This window comes from Hermetia illucens, chromosome 2, assembly GCF_905115235.1.
Source record: "Hermetia illucens chromosome 2, iHerIll2.2.curated.20191125, whole genome shotgun sequence".
NCBI classification, from domain to species: Eukaryota; Metazoa; Arthropoda; class Insecta; order Diptera; family Stratiomyidae; genus Hermetia; species Hermetia illucens.
Window position 1 is genome coordinate 18,129,850 of NC_051850.1, and position 20,971 is coordinate 18,150,820.

Sequence of the window (20,971 nt, forward strand, 5' to 3'; positions counted from 1 at the left end):
GCCCACCGCAATCCGCGATTTTGCATTTTTGCCAATTTTTACGACCCGTGTAAATTTTCAATTTTCCTTCGATTTTGACTACCTCTTCGGGCCGCCGATTTCCCGCGATATCTCGTGTTCCCGACATTGTAGCGTAAAAATTCTTGAATTTCGTGAATCTAAGTCGCTTCCCCGTTCAATCAAGGCATCGCCCACCGCAATCCGCCGGTTTAGCATTTTTGCCAGTTTTTGCGACCTGGGGGAACTTTCCTCGTAAAAGGAGCGCCTAGCTACACAGATGGTTGTGATTTTGAAGGATAAATTGCGAATTGAGAGCTGTCAGTGGCTAGTTTCTTAGAATAGGTCCGTTAAAGAAATCATTAATTTTCACCCCTTCCACTACCCGCCTTTCTAAAAATTTCAAAGCTAAGACCGGCTTCGAAAAGTATTAATTGAGACCTTTCGTTTGATATTCCACGTGACTATATTCGGTTGAACAAAAATTTTACTCCCCCCTTTTACATGTATGGGGACACTCGCCCCCCTAGAGGCGAGAAAAGTGCGTGTGACAGACACAGACAGACATTGAACCAATTTTAATAAGCAGATATGTATTCAGCCAACTCCGGAATCCTTAAATCACAAAATCAACTTCCTCATCTTCCTAACTCTTCATCTGCTACAAATTCAATTCCCAATGCACAACCTCATGAAACTCTACACAAACAAATAACCCCTACTTCGAAAACTGCATCTTGAATGTCACCAGATACTTCCACTGACATGATGGCTTCATCCGCAGATATTCCAACTACCAATGAGAAAAACAATAAATAACTGGCTACTACCTCTTCCAATAACACTCGTACGAGAGCTCCAAGATACACCAGATGTTCGTGGTGAAGTTCAATTTCCTTCTCAATTTAGTTGGAAGCACTTACCAAGCGCTTCTACAGGGCAACTAACCACTACCAAATTTTTGGACCCGCTAGTACCACCTGTTGTAAAAATTACTAAAAACCCTATAGATGATCTTGGATGTAGATACTTACTATCAAGATTTAGGGAACCAAAGATTTACAGGCAGTTTCCGCTTGTTTCTTGCGTACACGTATGATGCGCATGAAAGCACCTGCATTGAGGGTAAAACGAAGACCAACCTGATAGTATTAATCCAACAAGAGGGTCTGCCGAACAACGTCAATTTTTTGCGAAACTTTTTTAACCGTTTTCATGAAGAACTTGGAATGACTCACAACCAGGTAGCACTATTTCTTCCCTCATCGCATCCTTAAACGAACAAGACAAAATTACTGTTCTTGGTGACTTCAATCGTCCGAACATAAGATCTATTGCCGATGAAAATGATAATCGTTTTCTACCAATGAACCTCCTAGAAACAACGGATTTCAACCTCATCAGTACATTTTATGACAATGATATACAGCAGGTTATTTCGACTAATAACCAGAATGGCAAATGGTTAGACATGATCTTCACCAACTTTTATGACGAAGTAGTTGTTAGTCTAACTATTGATGCCGAGAATCTTTTCTCTAAAACAGCTCATTATTTCGACCTTACAGTTGAACTTTCATCTAGAAATCTTTGTTTTACTCAATCATACAATAATCAGATGGTATATGATTTTTTAAATGCTGACTAAGCATCAATATTAACGGAGATATAAGCGTTTAAAGTTTTTCCCCAGATTCCTCGAAAAATCTGAAATTTTCCTGGCACCTAGACCCCACAACCTATATACCATTTTGAAGTTCAGACCCTCTACCAATAGTAGTGATCACAAATTAAGCTCCTTTTTGCGAAATTCTCAATATTAACGGAGATATAAGCGTTTAAAGTTTTTCCCCAGATTAAAGTAGATGGAAGCATTCAAAATTATCTAGATAATGTAGATTGGGCAGCCTCTCTGTCATCGCTAGACCTAGATGTATTCATATCTTCCTTCTACAAGCTCATTTTCCACGCCATGTGCCCAGAATAAAGAAACGTAACACACTTGCAGAGCCTTAGCTAGACATACAACTAAGGCATTTAAGAAACCAAAGAAATAAACTCTATAAGGCTATTCAAAATAATCCCAACATCGCCGAGGACTCAAAGAAGAAATATGATGAGCAAGCCAAAGAATTTTTTATTAAATCCCACGATGCATATGACTTATATGTGAGCTCAAAATTATCAACGATCCTGAAAAATTCTTTAACTTCGTTAATTTGACACGGAAAACTGCAGACTTCCCTGCTTCCATGTCCAGAGAGACCATTGTCTCCTCTAGTCCACAGGAAATTTACTACTTATTTGAAGACCATTTCCAAAACGCATACTCCCAACCTAAAACTCCGAGCTCCTCTACACCTATGACTGATAGTATTATACAACCCCGCTTATTAAAGAATTAGTACTCACTCAGGAGGACAACGCTCAGGCTATACGACGGCTAAGTACTAATAAAGGACCCGGCCCTGACTTAATACCTCCGCATTTTCTGAAGCAGTGTGTTTATCAACTATTGATTCCTTTGCTTATCATATGCAAATAACAAATCACTTTCACAAGGTATCTTCTCGTCTGTTTGGAAATGCTCGCATCTCACACCTATGCATAAAAGCGGCGATAAGCAATCAGTGGACAATTATCGGGGGATCGCTATTTTGGCCAAAATCCCCTCCCTTAACGGACGATAACACGGGTTTCGAAGAGGCAGATCCAGTACTTCAAACCTCATAATCATTGTTTGGATGCTGACCCCTGTTGTCCTCCTTGTCAAGGAGCGTAAAGCTATCTACCGCCGTAAGGGCGAAAATTTAAGAGAGGTGATTGCCCGAGAAGAACCTAACCGCACCCTTACCGAGTGGCAACTTTCTTGGCAAAATGGGCCAACGGGCAGATGGAGTGCGCGGCTCGTCAACAATTTAGACCCGTGGCTGAACCGAACGCATGGTGAGATTGATTACTTCCTTGTACAGGTGCTCAGAGGTGGCGGGGAGGGAGACAACCCTGTCGGCTGAACCAAAACCAAGTGGCCGAGGAGAACCTCCACGTGGGGGCACCGAGAAACGCTGTATCGCATTGGCTTGCCGGCCGTGATGCAGTAGGTGGACGCTCCAAAGCTTAATTAGGGCGATCAGACCCGAGTCTGAACGGGGACTCATCTGAAACCCTACCAGGGGTATACTGGTACCATGGGAATCGGGATAGCCTTTGGACTCATATACTTCGGGAGAATTCCTGTCGTATATGAATACAGCTCGGTTTTTTGCGGTTGGCCCCCTAGTGGGAGCTTCGTGGGGGCTGTGGTGATGCTCAAGCGAGAAGAGACCTTCGGGCCTCGGCCTGGTGTTGCGTTTCAACACGGGTGCCGTACTCTTTAGTTCGGTAGAGATTTAGGCAGGTTTTGCATCCACCAGTATGAATGCTAAGTCATGCACTTCGTATAGACTGGTACCGTTGTTGCTTGTCACAGCGGGGCTCTGATTGTGGTCACAAAATCAATCCGTGTCTTAAGAAGACCGTAGGATTAAGTCTCCACGATAGGTACTTACATTAAACACCCAAGGCCTTAATTTCCTTGCACACGATTCGGAAGGCGCGATCTCTTGATTGTGTATTCTGCAATGGAGTGGCGGACGACGCTGAATAAACCTTTTTTCTTGCGAAAGGTGAGACGGCTTTTGCCAGTTGCTTTATGCAAACACAGGGGAGCTTTCTCGAGACAATATTGTCAGAGAGATGCTGAATGGCGCAAGCAGCTGGAGTTGTATTGCGCGTTATCTCTTCTTATTGCGAAGAGGATTGAACTCGACCGGGGGAGGGACCCGTTGGCAAGGGATTCCTTGAACTAACAATTTCCTTCCTCTCCTCTTCTCCCGTTGCTGAATGGGGTTCCCTGAATTGAAGGCTCCAAAAGCCGGAGAGCGGGAGGGCTAGCACGAAGTAATGTGTGAAACGGTTCCAGGTTCGTTCTCTGATGACAGAGAGGTGTTTAGTTGGTGTCGCGGGAGTTCAACACTCTGTACGTAAACGCATTCATCTACCCTACTCCCAAAAAAAACCTGCCAGTAAAGGGGCACAAAAATTTCTTCTAGGACGTGGTGCACCTTTTCTTGGAGAATATTACTATCGCTTCTAAAAATTTGTTGACATCCTGCCATACACCATTATTTCCCTCGAAGTCAAGGTTTACGTAGTTGCTCCTTACCTAGATATTGCTGCTATAGATTTTCTGGGCAGGGTCTTCCCTGTGCAATTATATCAAGTGACGCTTCAGCTGTTTCGCTTGATTTTATCCATGATAATGCAGATTCGTTATCCGAAAATAAAGTATACATTTCCGCCATACTTCTAGATGTTAACAGCAGTTATTATTCATCAATTGTGAAATGTTTTGGTGCTGACATGGCTATGAAAGGTGCATTGGATGCTGTTCAAATTTTCGGTGGAAATGGATACAACTCCAAATATCCTATTGAGAAGTTAATGCGTGACGATAAAATTCTCCAAATTTCCAGCATAATTCAAAGACTGATTATTGCAAGACGTATCCTTGATAAAGTAAAGGCTGGAGTTGAAGCACTAGCCGGACGAAATCAGATAATTTAAATCCCATTGGCAGCGACTCGAAATGTGATGAACTTCAAATATCACCTGGGAAAATATATTTGCCTTCACGATTTAGAGGCTGACACTCAGACAACTCAACCATCACACCATACACATGGTGAATTTTATTAGAACACCATCGAAAGGAGTCTTTTTTTCCAAGCCAAAAGTTGTCGTCCGAAAATGTCAAATAATTATTTTTCATAAATTTTACAACATATTAGGTGCGGTTGATAATAAATTCATGGACTTCTTCGTGAATCGCTGACATCCAACTTGGTAACAAATTATGTGCTAGTGTAGAGCTGCCTCTGTTTTTTGCTTAATTTCTACGCACCGACTGACAGTCCTAAGCATTGATTTTGGATGCTGCCCAAGAAGTGTACTTCGACCCGTTTCATCATCGTCTTCTGCGTACCTCTCGTTCTTTAAACGTAGGTTGTCCAGCTACTGCAAGTCTCTGGCAAAAGCATTTTCATGATAATCGTTTGGCCAGCCTTATGACATTTTTTAGAGCTCGCTGAGCCTCTTCGTACTGATTCCACTCAACAGTTAAATCAGACTTCAGAGCACGATTGAATAGTTTCCTTGCTGCTGTCCGCTGTTTGTGGCACACACCTCACGCATGACGACATTGAAGAAAGTGGGCTCATTACCCAAGTCGAGGACCTCCAGTTAGGACCTTACTAGACATTCTAATGGTCGCGATATTAGAACTTCCCCAACAAACATGGTGACAGTTAATTTCGCATCTTGCTATTGCCCCATAACTTTACTCTTGAAATATTGGGTGGCTCTAATGAATGTCCCTCTGGGAACTCCATTCATTGTAAGGGAATAATGATAGTCACATTGGTTGTAAACCAAGATAGCCTGGAAGTCACCACGCAGGAGCGCAAGCGCATTTCATCTGCAATCCAGAGAAAGCAATTGTTGAACGATGGCAACAGAGAGACCCTGTCTAGATTTAGCCGCGCACCTTATCACACATCATTCGAGGAGTAGCCTGAGCCAATCGCTCCTACTACTGCTGGCAAAGTTTAACCCTAATATTTTACAGTGTACATCCACTTACGACTTAATTCAAAGCTTGATGCATTGCAATGCTCCACCTAGAAAAGCCTCCTTCTAAACTCTTAGGGACTACAACATTGCAATGCTCCATCTAGTTGAACCTCCTTCTAAACTCTACGCATTGCTTACTATCGTAACCGAAAGGATTGCTGTTGTCATGCAAAATCCATAATCTTTGACTTCATGAATTGGGTTCGTCAGGAGCGCTGGTGCTTCGATTTGTCCTAAGCTGCAGATGCCCCAGAGATCGTTTACCATCTACTTTAGCACAACCTTTAAGTATTTATCCAATAATAAATACATATATTATAATAAACATTTATAAGGTGCTTTTATTAATTTGCCGTATAGTTTAAATATTCACAAGAAAAACTGAACTTGTATTGTTGCTTCTCAAACGTTAGAGGCAGAAAAGACGTCTCACTTCATTTGTTTCTTTTCTGCCCCTAACTCATGGCACACTCGCCGGTCCTCCACTCCCGTGTCGTGCTCCGCAAAGTGGATAGATCCGCGCCATCTATTTGTTGGCACTCGCAACATTCGAAATAAATTTCGAATGCCACGAATCCTGCCGCGCCACATCACTCCGCCCCCAGATGAAACCTAGGGGTACGGGAAGAACCGAAACCTCCGCACCCGTGTCGACGAGGTAGTTGCGCCTGCTGAGGGGGTCGAAAATAGTTAGGCGACGTGGCGCTGCGTTCTGGGTGGCCGCCGCCAAGACCCCCCGCGGACCTAGTTTTTTGCGGTAGGAGAGAATCTACACGGTAGCGTACATCTTGTCGCTTTATCCCCGAATCTGCGGTGGTACCAGCAAATCCCTTGGTCCGTGGACTGTCTTGACGACCTGCTACCTGATCGCCCTTTTCGGGTGGCAGACCGTGAGCGTGCTCGCGATCTGGCGCCCGAACGCTGAGCGTCCAACGTCGCCCGCATCTCGGCCATACTGGCTGTTAAAGCAGCAATCTCGCGCCTCAATTCACCCACCTCATCCGACGGTGGTTGAACGGCCGCCAAGGTTGGGCGTACGTACACCTCCTGGACCTGGTCGGCCGTCGCTGCCAGTTCCTCCAAGGAACCGGAGACGCAAGCGAGGATCGCCTGGGTGCCCTCCGGGAGCCGACGCAGCCAGAGCGACTTGATCAGGTCTTCGCCGATCTTGCTCCCACCCAATTGCCTCATTTCACGAAGCAATTGGCTGGGAGTTCGATCACCCAACGTTAAACCCGCCAGCAAGTGGTCTAATTTTGCCGACTCGCTTGCCGACAGGCGCCTGATCAACTCGCTCTTGAGCTGCACGTACGATGTCGACTTCACCACGTCGGACACCAGAAGTATGGACTCTTCGTCCAGGCCGACCACCGCGTAGTTGAAACGGGTCGCGTCCGATGTGATGCCGGACATTTGGAATTGTGCTTCCAAATGCACGAACCACAGCTCGGGGTTCCGCCGCCAAAACGGAGGAACGCGTACGGCGAGGGCGGTCACTTGCGGGTCCGATGGGCCTGCCGCGTCTTTATTGTCAAAAGACATTTTTCTTACAGAGAAGTACGAGATTGAGATGTAAACGCGGTGAGTTTATACTGAAACACGGTGAACTTTACACCGACACGGCAGGCCGCACCCACAAATGCACGCACGAAACGAGAAAAAACGAAGCGGACGCTATCCAGCGCAGACCAAAAACACCACCAATGAAGATGGAGAACTCGCGATGCTAAACACCTCCACGCCGTCTCTTGCAGCGATTTCAATTTTTTTATTACTATTTTTTTAACTGAATAAATAAATAAATATTATATATAAATGAATAATAATTTCACTTAAGTATAACTCCTCGACGGTGGCGCTGGTCGAGTTTGTCGGCTGTAGCTGCGGCGTTGGCGGTGCTGGGGACGTCCGTTTGTTGCTGTTGTTGATCGTTGTGGCAATGATGACTAGTCCGGTGCGTGAAAGGTGTTGTGCAGGAGGGCGTGCGTACGGGAAGTCGCGTGAAAATCTACTTCTGGTGAGGGTCCGACGTGTGTCGCGCAGTACACTGTGTAGAGAAGGTTTTCTCGCGTTTTTCTTTCTTGCCTCTGCTCCGACTCGGGATGTGGAGATGCGACACGTTTTCGTGATGTTTACTACGGCACTCCACACTCAACTGTAGATGCGAACGCGTGAAAATCGCTTGCAGTACGGTCTACTGATGTTTTGGATGGATTTCTCAGTCTTTGGAAGTTCTATTTCTGCCGTGTTGCTCGGACGAATTTTTGTCGTTAATAGAACTTCACCAATGTCGGCGATGGTGGACAATTTATCACCTTTTTTATTGACTTAGAGTGAAATACAATTAACTTATAACAACTAAAACGGCGGCACCTGCTGAGGAGGCGGCGATGGTGGCGGAGCCTTCGGCTCCTGCTGCGATAGCGATGGTTGTGGCGGTGATATTGGTGTCGGCTGCGACGGTAGCGGCTACGGCGGTGACGGCGGCGGCTTCGACCTCTGCGGCGATGGTGGAGTTGAGTGCGGCGGCGAAAGTGGCTGCGGCAGCGATGGCGGCTGCGGCTGCGGAACTCTTACTTATCTCCAAGCGGTTGTTGCGGCTGCCTGCTGGGCGATTGTGCTTGCGCAGACTGCGATTTGTTGACGGGGACGATGATGTGCTTGTACAGTTGGGTGGAATTTTAACGGTCGTTGGCATTGGCTTAAACAAATTCGAGCTGCAATGCAGCTTGCTGCGGAGCACCGCTACTGCTGTTCATTGTCCTTTTTGTTGAGTTTTTCAATTTTGCAGGTTCTGGGAATTCGGGATCTTAGTTGTTGATGCTGTTGGTGCGAGTTCCGGGGTCACCAATTAAGTATTTATCCAATAATAAATACATATATTATAATAAACATTTATAAGGCGCTTTTATTCATTTGCCGTATAGTTTAAATATTCACAAGAAAAACTGGACTTGTATTGTTGCTTCTCAAACGTTAGAGGCAGAAAAGACGTCTCACTTCATTTGTTTCTTTTCTGCCCCTAACTCATGGCACACACGCCGGTCCTCCACTCCCGTGTCGTGCTCCGCAAAGTGGATAGATCCGCGCCATCTATTCGTTGGCACTCGCAACATTCGAAATAAATTTCGAATGCCGCGAATCCTGCCGCGCCACAACCTGATGTTGTTGTTTGCCCGGAGGCAGCTAACGTGAAGGTGGTTTGTCCGCTGATGATTTACCCGGAAGTTTTGACCTCAGCAAAAGGTGTCAATTGACTGGTTTTAAAGCAATTGTTGAATTGGTGTAGTTTCATCTGGCTGTCTAGAGAAAAACATTTTTTGGAAAACATTTTATTATCCCTATATAACTACAAAGCTAAATTAACCTAACTTATGCACTACCTTAACAGCTTAGCTTAATCTAAGGTAAAAACTATGGCTTAAACTAACTTATCTAACTAAGAAGAAATTGAATAAATTGGTAGTGTTCTGGAGGAAAAGTGGAAAAAAAACCTCCACTCGTTGATTTTTTTATAAAAACAGGCGGGCGGGAGAAGGAGGGCTGGGATGGAGGGCATGCGGGAGGGGTTTGGGAAAAGAAGCTAGGAATGGCGCTGAGGATGGGTGGGTTTTGAAAACTGGGATGAGGAGAGTAGATGCCGTTGTAGAAGATTACTCTACCGCCGGGGTCGAAAAGGAGGTTTCAGGACTGGAGAGATAGGAGGATTTGAGGGAACAATGAGTTCGTAGAAGATTCTCTTCGACGATCTCGATCTGCATGGCCTGGGAGATAAGTGGATTTGGATGGGATAGGCATTTCTCGAGGAATTTGAAGGCGTGGCGGGCTAATATGGCGTTAATCCGGGGCGTTTGACAGGAGTCGTAGAGGATCGGGTTGGACATGTATTTGGAGCGGTCTTCGTTCTTGTAAATGTTGGAACAGTGGCGTAGGATTGTGCGCTTTTTGAGACGGAGTCGTTCGATCTGGTGAGGGGAAATGTCGGACCAGAACGGACGGATAAGCTGCTTGTAACAAAACAGCTTGACTTTCTGGGATGTTGGGCTGTTGTATTTTAGGATTGGGTAGATTGATTTGAAGGCACCAGTTGCACTACTTAATGCCTTTGTAATATGTGCGAGGTTAAATAGACGGGAATTCATTGTCACCCCAAGGTAGGTGACTTGCTTAATGGTTGGGATGGTGTCGCTATGGATCTTCAGGGATAGAGTTGATATATCGCTCCCAATTTCCGGATCGGGTTGATATGTTGCTCCGGGCTTCACCGGCTGGGATATTTCTGGTGGAGGTGTAGAGGATAAGGTCATCCGCGTATTGGAGAATTCGAATTGAATTTGTGTGTGGAGTTGGTTTGAGTAGGTCTCCGGTGAACAGGGAGAAGAGGATAGCGGAGAGGACTGAGGGTTGCCAGCCGGACTAGAATATGGGGAAGAGAGATGTTCACGGAGTTGGACTTGGGATTTCCGCCCATCAAGAAAGGTAAGAATTAGTTTGCAGAGGTGCGGATGGAACTGGAGGACTTCGAAAATCTGGCTGTCTAGGGCCCTAACAATTTCCTTTTTGTAGCTAATTTTTGTAGCTCCTCAATAATTACTGGACTTGGCCTAACACTAGCACTAAGGGCCAAGTGGGTAGGCTCGACAATCTGCTAAAAAAACGTAGAGTGGCTTTAGTAGTGGTGGTCGGTTATCGCGTGGATCAGCTAAGCTACCAACGCATCATCGAATACATTTAAGAAATGGTGTACTTCCGCATGGTTTGAACCACTATGTGACCATCTCGAGACATCTAGAGGAACCATGAACGGCTTAGGCATAATACCTATAGCTGACAATTTTACACCTTTCAAGTAGCATTATGCCAGTCTGTGTATTGCACCGGCGCCATAATAGTGGAGTCACAAATCAGATAGTCTAAATTTTCTAACGTCGACATACACACAAAGGCAATATCTATGGTAGTAAAAGAAGACAAGGCAGACTCTGCCTAAGATGGAGCGATGGCGTAAGTCAGGACGCCAGACGGCTTTTAGGGATATCAAATTGGTGAACCACGACCCAAAACCGGGATGTCTGGAGTTCCTTATTAAGGCAGGCCTAGACCGGATACCGGTTGTTGTGTCGTTGATGATGGTGATGACATGCACATTCTGCCCTGGTCGTTCTTCACAAAATCTTCCATTATCAGCTTTCTATATGCATTATGGGCTTTTTATAAGTCAGAACAGCGCAAATAGACTGCTCTATTTCAGCAAAGAGTTCTCCAGTACACAGTCGGAATCCTCTTCAATTATGTAGGTGGTCGCAGATTCTCCGGAAAAGATTCCAACAGAATGTGGCTAAGAGTCTTCAACTTTGTTTTGTTTAGTTGTCGAAACAATACAGGAGAGACCTTGAGATCATAGAATTGTAAGATATGAGCTATTTTGAGAAACAAGATTTTGGTAGATCCAAGATGACTTTACATAGAAAATGGTTTTAACTAGTTGTATCTTCATAATATATCATACATAAAGCCCATGTCCCATTTTATGTATTGCAATCTTTTGAAAGTTTCTGAACTATATTTCATAAAAAAGGGGCTTGGCGATAATTACTTTAAAACTGCCTCAGATCGTCTGGCCGTGTGATACACTATTTTTTTTATTATTCTCACACTAAACTCTTGCTTCTCGATATTAATCATTTTAAATACACCCGCTTTTTGTCTTCACCCGTAAAGAACAACAAACTGCCAAAAGTGAAAACGGTAACAATAGCCTGAACCACGTTTCTTTAGTAGAAGCAAAGAAGTACTCCATTGTCCACTTTACCCCGGTCAACAAAGTGCTAACGCAATATACACAAATGAAAATTATCTGAACAACCTTGGATTGATCTGATCCGATCCGTAATGCACCATACGAGATTTATCGCTAGGAAAAACAGTCGCGCTTTTTTCCTTGTATGAGTGGTTAAAAAAACTACGAGTAGTAGCGTAGTATTAAATTATAATATTAGGGTTTCATTCAAGCAAATATCAAAGACGTAGATACATCGTATGAAATGCACGGATTGGTTGAGTGTGTGGTGGAATTAAGTTGATATCCGGTGGTAAAAATAAGTCGAGCACTTCATCCACTGCCAAGTCTGTGCTATGCTCGCGGTAACCTTTTGAAAAAAATCTATGGTCTGGTATGTATGTGTGTCATGAATTGGCCAACTATATGACTCTAACAACTGATTGTGAGTAACTATAACTAAGTGCAGACAATGTTAATGTATATGAAGAGATATGGGGTCTTTCAATGGTCCGAATCGGGTGGAGTCTAGTATATAAGAAGCCTTCCTTGCTTGTTCTAGTTATCAGTCAAGACAAGTCACTCGAAGTGGTTGTTACATTATTCCAATCAATTCAATCAGTCGTTAAATTTAAACTATTAGAAAAATGGTTTTCATCAAAGTGAGTGTTAAATCTTTTTGATTATTTTGATATTGAATCCATAAGTGATTTTAGATTATATTTTGTCCAAGTTGGACAGAGTTTCCCGCTTTGAATCTGATAGAGATCATGCTATATCGGACATCTTGCTGCTAAAAATATCTATATTTTGATAAAAAGTGCTTGAATAATTATTTAATGTTAAAGAATCTAAACTTCTAAAAGAATTTGAAATCTTTCAACATTCTCAGTGTCTCCGATATAATTGATAGTGCTAAATTTTCTAAGATGAGTAAAGAGTAGCGTTGAGTCTCCAAAAACACATAATTTTGGATTAATTTGGATAAAAGATTGTCTCAGGAAACTCAAGATCGAAGCACGATCTTTCTTTGTATTACATGCGAAGAAATAATTCCTTGCCTCTTTCCTGGTAAATTTCAGCAGCTTTCCAACCAGGCTAAGGATATTCGATTTAAAGCACTTAGTCAAACCACATAAGATTGTTTAGCTTAAGCAACGAGCTAAATACTATATTCATATCAAACTCTTAATCTTTTCCTTATTTGCAATAATTACAGTCCTTTGTCTGCCTCGCCGTCTTGGGAGTTGCTGCCGCTGGAATCCTCCCATTGGGACACTCCGCCATCTATGCCGCTGGACACGATCATGTTGACTACCATGTAAGTAATTTACATATATTACCCAAGATATGTTATTTTTCTATATGTTACAAAGTATTGAGTTTAATGGTTGTTATAGTTTATGGTAGTTCATAGTTAAACGAAACCACGACATTAGAGTTACGAAACTGCATTTCGGTTATATTCAAGCACTCATAGTTGCAATGTTGTTACGGTTCAGTTGCTACAGTTGCAGTTAATATTACATGTAATGTATTGTAATGAGTGTAAGCAGACACACGGCTGTAACGACTTTAAGATACAATTCTAGTGCATAATTATCTCGTGGGCATAAGCAAATTATAGTTTTCGTCCCGGCTGGCTCTCGAGTGCCGGACGCGTGGTCAGTGCATACATATAGAAGGGAATTCCTTGAATTTTGTAATATTTTGAATCGTGACATATCTGCACAATTATGCAAGTCTGTTGCATTGTTATGTCGGTGCATAATGTAGGGCACCCAGTGTTTGAGGTCAGTGATTGTTTGGATCGATTTTCTAAGGCAGTAGACTTTCAAATCCGAAAACGAGGAAACGAGAAAAATTAGTTTAGTAAATAGAGTTGCGAAGTTTTCCAATTTTTCTTAAAGACGTGAGGCAATTTTCCCAAAGTAATCTCCATAAAATATAAAACGCAGAAATCTGTTTCTCCTTTTCTTTTAAATTCTTCTAATTCAAGACATGACTTTCTGAGGAAAATTCAATTTTAAACATAGTGCAATAGGAAAATGCAGTGATATTTCAGTGAAAGCATTCAGTGCTTCAACGTTATCAATTGGAATACAATTTCGCGAAGAAATTTAGCGTTTCTAGCATAAAAAACACGTCTTTTTGTCTGAACATGTTCAAACGAAAACAAAAGATTTAAGCGAGTAACCCGATTTTAGAAACTGATTCAAATTAAAGCTAGAAGTTTTTCTGTGTATCTATTGGACGTAATGTTACTTATATTATATATTTCCTGCAATTCGTGAATTTCATTCACTCTATCCTTCACCCAAAAGTCGTTTAGTTATCGAAACCGATTCACACAAAAACACGGTTTAGCTCCTTTTTTCCTCTTTTTCTATTGTAGGCTCATGGCCTCTTCTTGTTAAAAATCTTTTTACGTCCTCAAACTCAAAGTGAGATGACCATTAATCACTGCTAAAAAACTACATCTTTAAAACATTTCAACGCATGTCTTCCTCCAAATAACGCACCATCATTCTAATTCCTTTAAAAAATGCGGAAATCAAATTCGAATTACAAACTTACCTTCGCAGTAAATTTACAAGAATTACTCAGCAACAATACCAGCAATCGTCACACGGAAAATAGTTCACCGGCCTTGACTTAATATAACAAAATCCATGTAATGACAGTAGCTAATCAAAGAAATCCACGTTACGTATTTAACGGGCTTTTTTTCCTACTTGGATTGCACACAAAAAACTGGTGCAATTGCCGCCAGCCTTCTGGTCTGTGGATTATAATAATGAATCATACCTGGAGAACGCCGCCCCGGTATGCAATGATATTTACGTGTTCCACCTCCGGGCCACCTGCAATGTACGTAGTTTCTACAATCTAAGCGTGAAGCTTAAAGATTAGATTATGATGTTTGTAGACCCCGAGGGCAAAAGTGGTTTACAGTCGATTTCTGGTTGAGAAAAATTCACACGCCTGTCAGTTGCAGCCATATTTGCTGGGTAGTAAACAGTGTTACAAATATATGATAGGTTGAATGCATGGAATGGACATGTTACGGCAAGGTCGAATGAATTATAAGTAGTAAACCTTATTGTGCTTGTCCGTTTCAATTTTGATTTTAGCTTTACGATGGCTTTCATTTTCAACACATCGTTCACATCTAGCTCAGGGGCTTACAAAAACTTCATTTTAATTCCATAATTAAATATTTCCGATTTTATTCAAGCAAAATATCTATCCTCCTTCCAGGCTTATCCACAATACTCATACAACTACGGTGTTGCTGATGGACATACCGGAGATGTAAAATCACAACACGAAGTTCGTGATGGCGATGTAGTAAAGGGACAATACTCCTTGGTTGAACCAGACGGTTCAGTCCGCACAGTTGACTACACTGCTGATGACCACAATGGATTCAACGCAGTCGTCTCAAAATCAGGACCATCAGTTCATCATGCTCCAGCCGTCGTTGCCCATGCTGCTCCAGCTCTTGTTGCTCATGCTGCTCCAGCCGTTGTTGCTCATGCCGCCCCTGCCTATGCTCATGCTGCTGCTCCAGCCGTTGTTGCTCATGCTGCCCCAGCCTACGTAGCTCATGCCGCTCCAGCTGTTGTTGCCCACCACGCCTCCGTAGCCCATGCTGCTCCAGTATCCTATGCTCACCATGCCGCTCCAGCTGTCATTGCTGCCCCATACAGCTTGGGTTATGCTGCCCACGGTGCTCATGGTCATCTTGCCCACTATTAAATGATGTATTTATAGTAACTGACTGTGACCTGACCTGATATGACCTGATCCAACCCGATTAAATTTAAGTTGATGAAAATCTCCATCTGAAAACTGCCATTTGCGCCTGAACACAAACATTACTTTTGTTCCTACTCGTGTATCATGCTATTGTTTATTGACTCTATGTATGACCATTTCCTGTGACTAACTTTTTATGACCATTTCGCAAGTACCATCTTCATTTACTAATTATCACCTGTGAATACTCATACATATGTAATTGGTGCAACCACTGCCAACGCTCAAAACACAAGTGACAGATTTCAGATGATCATCTATAATTTCCTTGTCATCCTAAACTCTCACTGTATGTGTCTTTTGAATGCCAACAGCTTGTTTATTTTATATTTTATACTTTTATATTGCAAAGTATTTATACCATAAATAAATCAAAACAAAACTATATCTTGTTGTGTCAATTTATAATAGTTTTATTTAAAACTGGGTATCCCAGAAAAGGGGAATATACTTATGAAAACCGGAAATTTATTTTCAAATGACGTGTCTTTCCTCTTTTATTCAGAAGCTAGAAATGTAGACATCTCAACACCAACATCAAGTTGAGGTTATTCTATATAGTTATAGCTGCATCAGGAAGATAACCACCACTGTTAACCAATGTTAATCAACTCACATTTGCTTTGTGTTATCAACAAGCGTATTAGCCAGTTACCTATAGCCTGGTTGACCAAACGGTGAAAGTGGCAGTGGACAGGTCAAACGTTGGGAATGGCGGCAACTCCACTGCTGTTTGTGCCACTCTAGAATATTCGGCGAGTTTGTCATCCTAAAGCTACACAGTGGGAGAAGAGTGCAAGCTTCTCGCCAAAGCCTTGTAGGGATGTGAAGTACGTTGCTAGAAACCGTCAAAGGTGACGCGTAAATAGGTAAGTGGGTCAGGGAGTGGACTATAGGACAGACTGATGTCGCATGTAGCCTTCGAGGAGAAAACCTATCTCTCTCTCTCTGGGATTGATATGTGGCTCCCTAGGAAGTCTCTCGTCCACCATGACCGTTAGTGAGTGATGATAGCCGGGTCTCGTACAAGGTGACAATACTATCAACAAAACACTACAAATTTTCACTGAGGAGTCGAAAAGCGCCTCTCCCCAATCCTCCAAACCGTACCCATTGGATAATTTGCAGTCGAAAGGAGCCTCACTGCTCAGCAGAAATTAGCCGGCAAGAGGGAAATGCTCCTCTCAAACCTAAACTCGAGCTCATGAAAGGGGGAATTTAGGGGTAATCTGGGATGAAGGCAGGAGTCAGGAGACCCACCGTTAGCTATGCTAATGCGGTAAACAGCATTCCACTAGCCATCCTGTCTAGCAAATACTTACTGGTGAGGATCAGGAAATATTTGAGGACCTCATCGTCATGGAGATGCGTGACGGATGGAATAAGGAGTTCGTGGTCACTGACTTTTGACCAACTCTTATATTGATAGACGGCCGTTATAGAAGCTGACTAAGCTAGAGTGCGCTGATTCCTCCCGTGATGTATTACCAATGGTGGTTCCGCAGAGGAAAAGGAAAGTGGGGGTTAATTTTAGTGGGTAGAAATCCCACACGTTGGCCTGTGTAGGCCAGTATCTTTTGAAGATTTTCACTTCCTCAAAAAAAAAAATTAAAGACAGACAGACAAACAGTAAACCGATATTAATAATTGCCATGTCACAGGTCTGGAGCGGAATCCCGCAATTCCGTTCCGAAATAGAACGTTGTTAATCAATATAGAGTGACAGTGAAAAACAACCAAGTTGCCCTCCCAAGTAGATACGAAACTTTTTATTTGTTTCTACTTCAGTTCCGTCTGAAGTCATTAACTAACCGAATTGATCAAAGGACAAACTGGAATATTCCATCTACGAACATAGTTGTCAGAAGAAGGTTATTAACTATGGATGCTGGCCCAATTCATAATGAGGTTCTGACGATAGTTCACCCCGCATTCGCGGGACTGAACCGGAACTGAACCGAACCGGACCACCAACAACATTATTGCTGCCTTGTTATTGAGTTTGCTGGGACACCGGGTTCATAGCCGATCTACGATGCTCCAATTACACATAGGTATCAAAACACATTCACCGAAGACATACAACACCCTGTTCTTTCAAAACCAAAGAGGATTTCATAAAAATTTCTTCACACCATTCGGGAAAGCAACCTCGATCTGGAGTGTGTGGAGTGATCAAAACTCTTGCAATTTAGAAGCAGCGTAACTCCACCTCATATATTCATGCGAGACCCTCCCCGAAATGAGTATTCCTGATATTGAAATTGAAATATTAAAACTGCCTTTGATAAGTTTTAATATAATTATAAGCCATTAGGAGAGGATAAGGTTCACAACTTCACAGCATATTAGCAAACCATTCTAATCAGATGATTACTTATTCGAAGTTAGTTCCACAATTCTTTACGAAAGGAATTATCTATCCCATCACCAAGGATGAGGATGCCTCTTCCCTATCAAAATGTCGACCGGCTTCTTTTCTTTCTCTTCTTTTCTTCTTTTTCTTCTTTTTTTCCATTTACTTCAGTTTTCTATCTGAACATCTCAAAATATCTTGATGGTCACAACAAAAGTGCAGCAGAGGCCGTTGTTGTCAGCCATGAAATCGGAGCCTCCAACAAATGGTGGACTTCCTGGGTACTATTTTACGAGACATTCCTTGCTTCGAAATAGTACCCCCCAAAACCATCTTGGAAAATGATGGAGTCAAACTACAAAATTGCCATCGACCACAGTCTTAATCGTAATAGGCTTACGAGCTGCCCATCCTCAATATTCTGCGCAGGCCACAGGTACAGCCCTAGAGCTCCTCAGGGAGAGTGACGAAAGCCGTCCCTGAAGCTGTTTTCACGTCAAGGCTCCTGTAAGGCTCCTGTAAGCGAACGACCGTGACATTGGGTAACACCACACTCTTGCTGTAGAAGACAATGATCTTGCCAGTACTTATGTATTCCTCGAAGACTTGGGTTTTTAGCAAGAAAAATTGCGAACTCTGGGCCGCGTTCGAGAGAAGAATCCTCTGAGGAATTTTTAGGCCTTTACATCGGGATGGACGATTCTGTTGCCTACATAACGACGAAATCTTATGGATAAAATCCGGCTCAACAGGTTGCGATGGGAGGCTCACCTAATCCGTATGGATGAGGATCATCGAGCCCGAAAAGCCTGTAAGGGCCATACCTTCCCATTCAGGCCATTCAGTGAAATGGGTTTTTATCAAACCCAACCTCAAATCTGAGGTTACCCATTAGATCTTAGATAGTCAAAAACACCATCGACATGGCTGCGCTGTTAAAATGTATCCTACGTTTACCAATTAGCTACGAACTCTCATCATAGAGGGTGGCGAGTTTATTGTACTAATTCAAAATTTTTCAACGATGAATGTGACGCCATATCGATCTCGAATGCGTTGCGAATTCTGCATGTCTATATTATCCATAACCACGTACTGGCTTTCATTGTCTTTAGCAGTTGTTCCGGCAGATTTTTAGTTTGAATTAAAGTCCTAGAAGACCATTGTTGAGAAGCGCTTCCTCATCTGGTGCTGTTTATTAATACTGCTAGCAACGATTCGAAGTATTCAAAGTGCGAATTCTAGGGTGTACCGAGTCTTCAGGCATAGTCCCCTTTAAGTCAGCACCTTATGCAATCCGACGTAATCTTTTACCGTTATCGCGCATCTGGTCCAGAAACTTTCTTGATCAAGTTACCTTGTTGGACAACCAGATCTCTTTTTATTCAACACATGTGGTGAACCTTATCATCTGGAGCTAGGGATTGTCAAGTAAGGCGACTAAATTTCACCCACCACAGTCCTTAGAGGGTATACGCCCACCAAGGGATTGCCACCCATACCCATACCCATAGCTAGCCTGTCGGTTTTTCATGTCGTGGATCTTGCTCACAGTTTCTTTGTCATGATTTGCGCCCTAGCCATCGACAGGAATTCAGTATTGTTGCACTGCCTGGGAAGTGCTAGCGTACCTTGGAAGACCGTACGATTCGATTACTATTCCTCTGGCTCCATAGACCATCATTGATCTATCGGTAGAGAATATCCTGTCTTAGTTCTGCAGTATATCGGTGGCCTTTCTTCCAAATATTTGCTGCGATCTATTCCCCCCAAGCTGTATGGAATCAACTTTGTGCTGCTAAAGACTTCTGAAGTTGAAGAAAGTCGTTCGAATCAGTTGTCAATTGAGAAAAAAATTTCAATTGATTATCTGCTCATTTTATTGTATTGCTTTCGTTTCAAAATATATATTTCTTCAATTAATTACTATTTCACATGATATCTGTGGTAAAAAAATGCATATTCCCACGATTCCAGCAATTTAGCAAAGCAATATATTGGTATGGATGGGATGAAGTATAATCCATGCTTTTCCGCGTCGATTATGCAAATTAAAAAATATCAAACATTAATTCCTATCCAATAATATTGACTATATGTTAACTCTTGTTTATATATGTATATTATATGTAAGAACATACGTATATACATACATTTTGAATTAGTTCGTGATCGCTATTATAACGATAAAAATGTAGATAAAAATCTTCGTGTAATATGTTGAATTTGTAGGTGAATGGGGAAAGATTCTTTCCATTTTCCTATGTAACGATAAAACTGGAAATGGCTCTATTGGATATCTTTCTCTAAATGTACTCAATACAGTGCATTGAAAGATTGAATCTTTTTTCGTCCTGGAAAAATTCCTCTGGGTGGATTGATTGCATCTGCTGGAAACATGTAATAGAAATATTAAGTATCTAGCTTAATTGATTGAATCGATTGTACTAGGAATTCGCCATTATTCTAGGCTATTGCTCGCCATGTATATCTCAAAAATAAGAAAGCAATTTAAAAAAAAAATCTAATAAACAGAGAAAGAGTGAGGGGGAAGAATTCTTTTCTTTATTAGCAAGCAATTGGCAATGTGTCCGGATAGCTCAGTGGTTAGAGCACTAGGCTGTCATACGGAAGGTCACGGTTCAAATCTCACTGGTGGCAGTGGAATTGGCATCGTGATTTGACGTCGGATACCAGTCGACTCAGCTGTGAATGAGTACCTGAGTCAAATCAGGGTAATAATCTCGGGCGAGCGCAATGCTGACCACATTGCCTCCTAGTGTACCGTTACGGTCTTGAATGAAGTGCTCTAACACACTTCAAGGCCCTGATCCAATATGGATTGTTGCGTCAATGATTATTATTATTATTAATTGGCTTTACACTGCACTTAACAAAATCATTCCAGATTATATCGAATAAATTAGATGCAGAAAAAGCTTCCATAACTCGATTTAGACACCAAAGTAACTTCTCGAACCCATAAAAGTGGTGAAAAGTGCCCACTACATCAACCTCTAATTGCAGCTCAACAGAACTGGGTTTGATGTTGATGAGCTTGCTCCTTGTCATTTCCACTTTCTACTTTATGATACCGAAAACCATGTATTGGATTTTAAAACTTTAAGAATATTACAATAGAAACAACAATTTAAAGACATGCAGTAAAGGATACTCGAATCCAGTTTGATAATTCTATTCAGCGTACCACGGACCAACCAAAAAGGATTTTTAAAAAACGACATAAATGACCGCAGCTCTATAACTTTTATACTCCAAACTTTCTGTAATCTAGTGTCAATAACAGATCATCATCACCATACCTTAATAAGAAACTCCAGAAATCC

The 20,971-nt window shown here is 42.3% G+C and overlaps 1 protein-coding gene across 1 annotated transcript in view; it reads left to right on the forward strand.

Moving 5' to 3' along the window:
* Positions 1-11,953: 11,953 nt before the first annotated feature.
* LOC119647691 overlaps positions 11,954-20,971 on the forward strand; it is a 69,792-nt gene continuing 60,774 nt past the window's right edge. Inside the window, exons 1-3 of the mRNA XM_038048775.1 lie at positions 11,954-12,108; positions 12,666-12,767; positions 14,708-15,205. Of these exons, the coding sequence (XP_037904703.1) occupies positions 12,094-12,108; positions 12,666-12,767; positions 14,708-15,205 (615 nt within the window). The 5' untranslated portion in view covers positions 11,954-12,093. The remainder of the gene's footprint in view (positions 12,109-12,665; positions 12,768-14,707; positions 15,206-20,971) is intronic.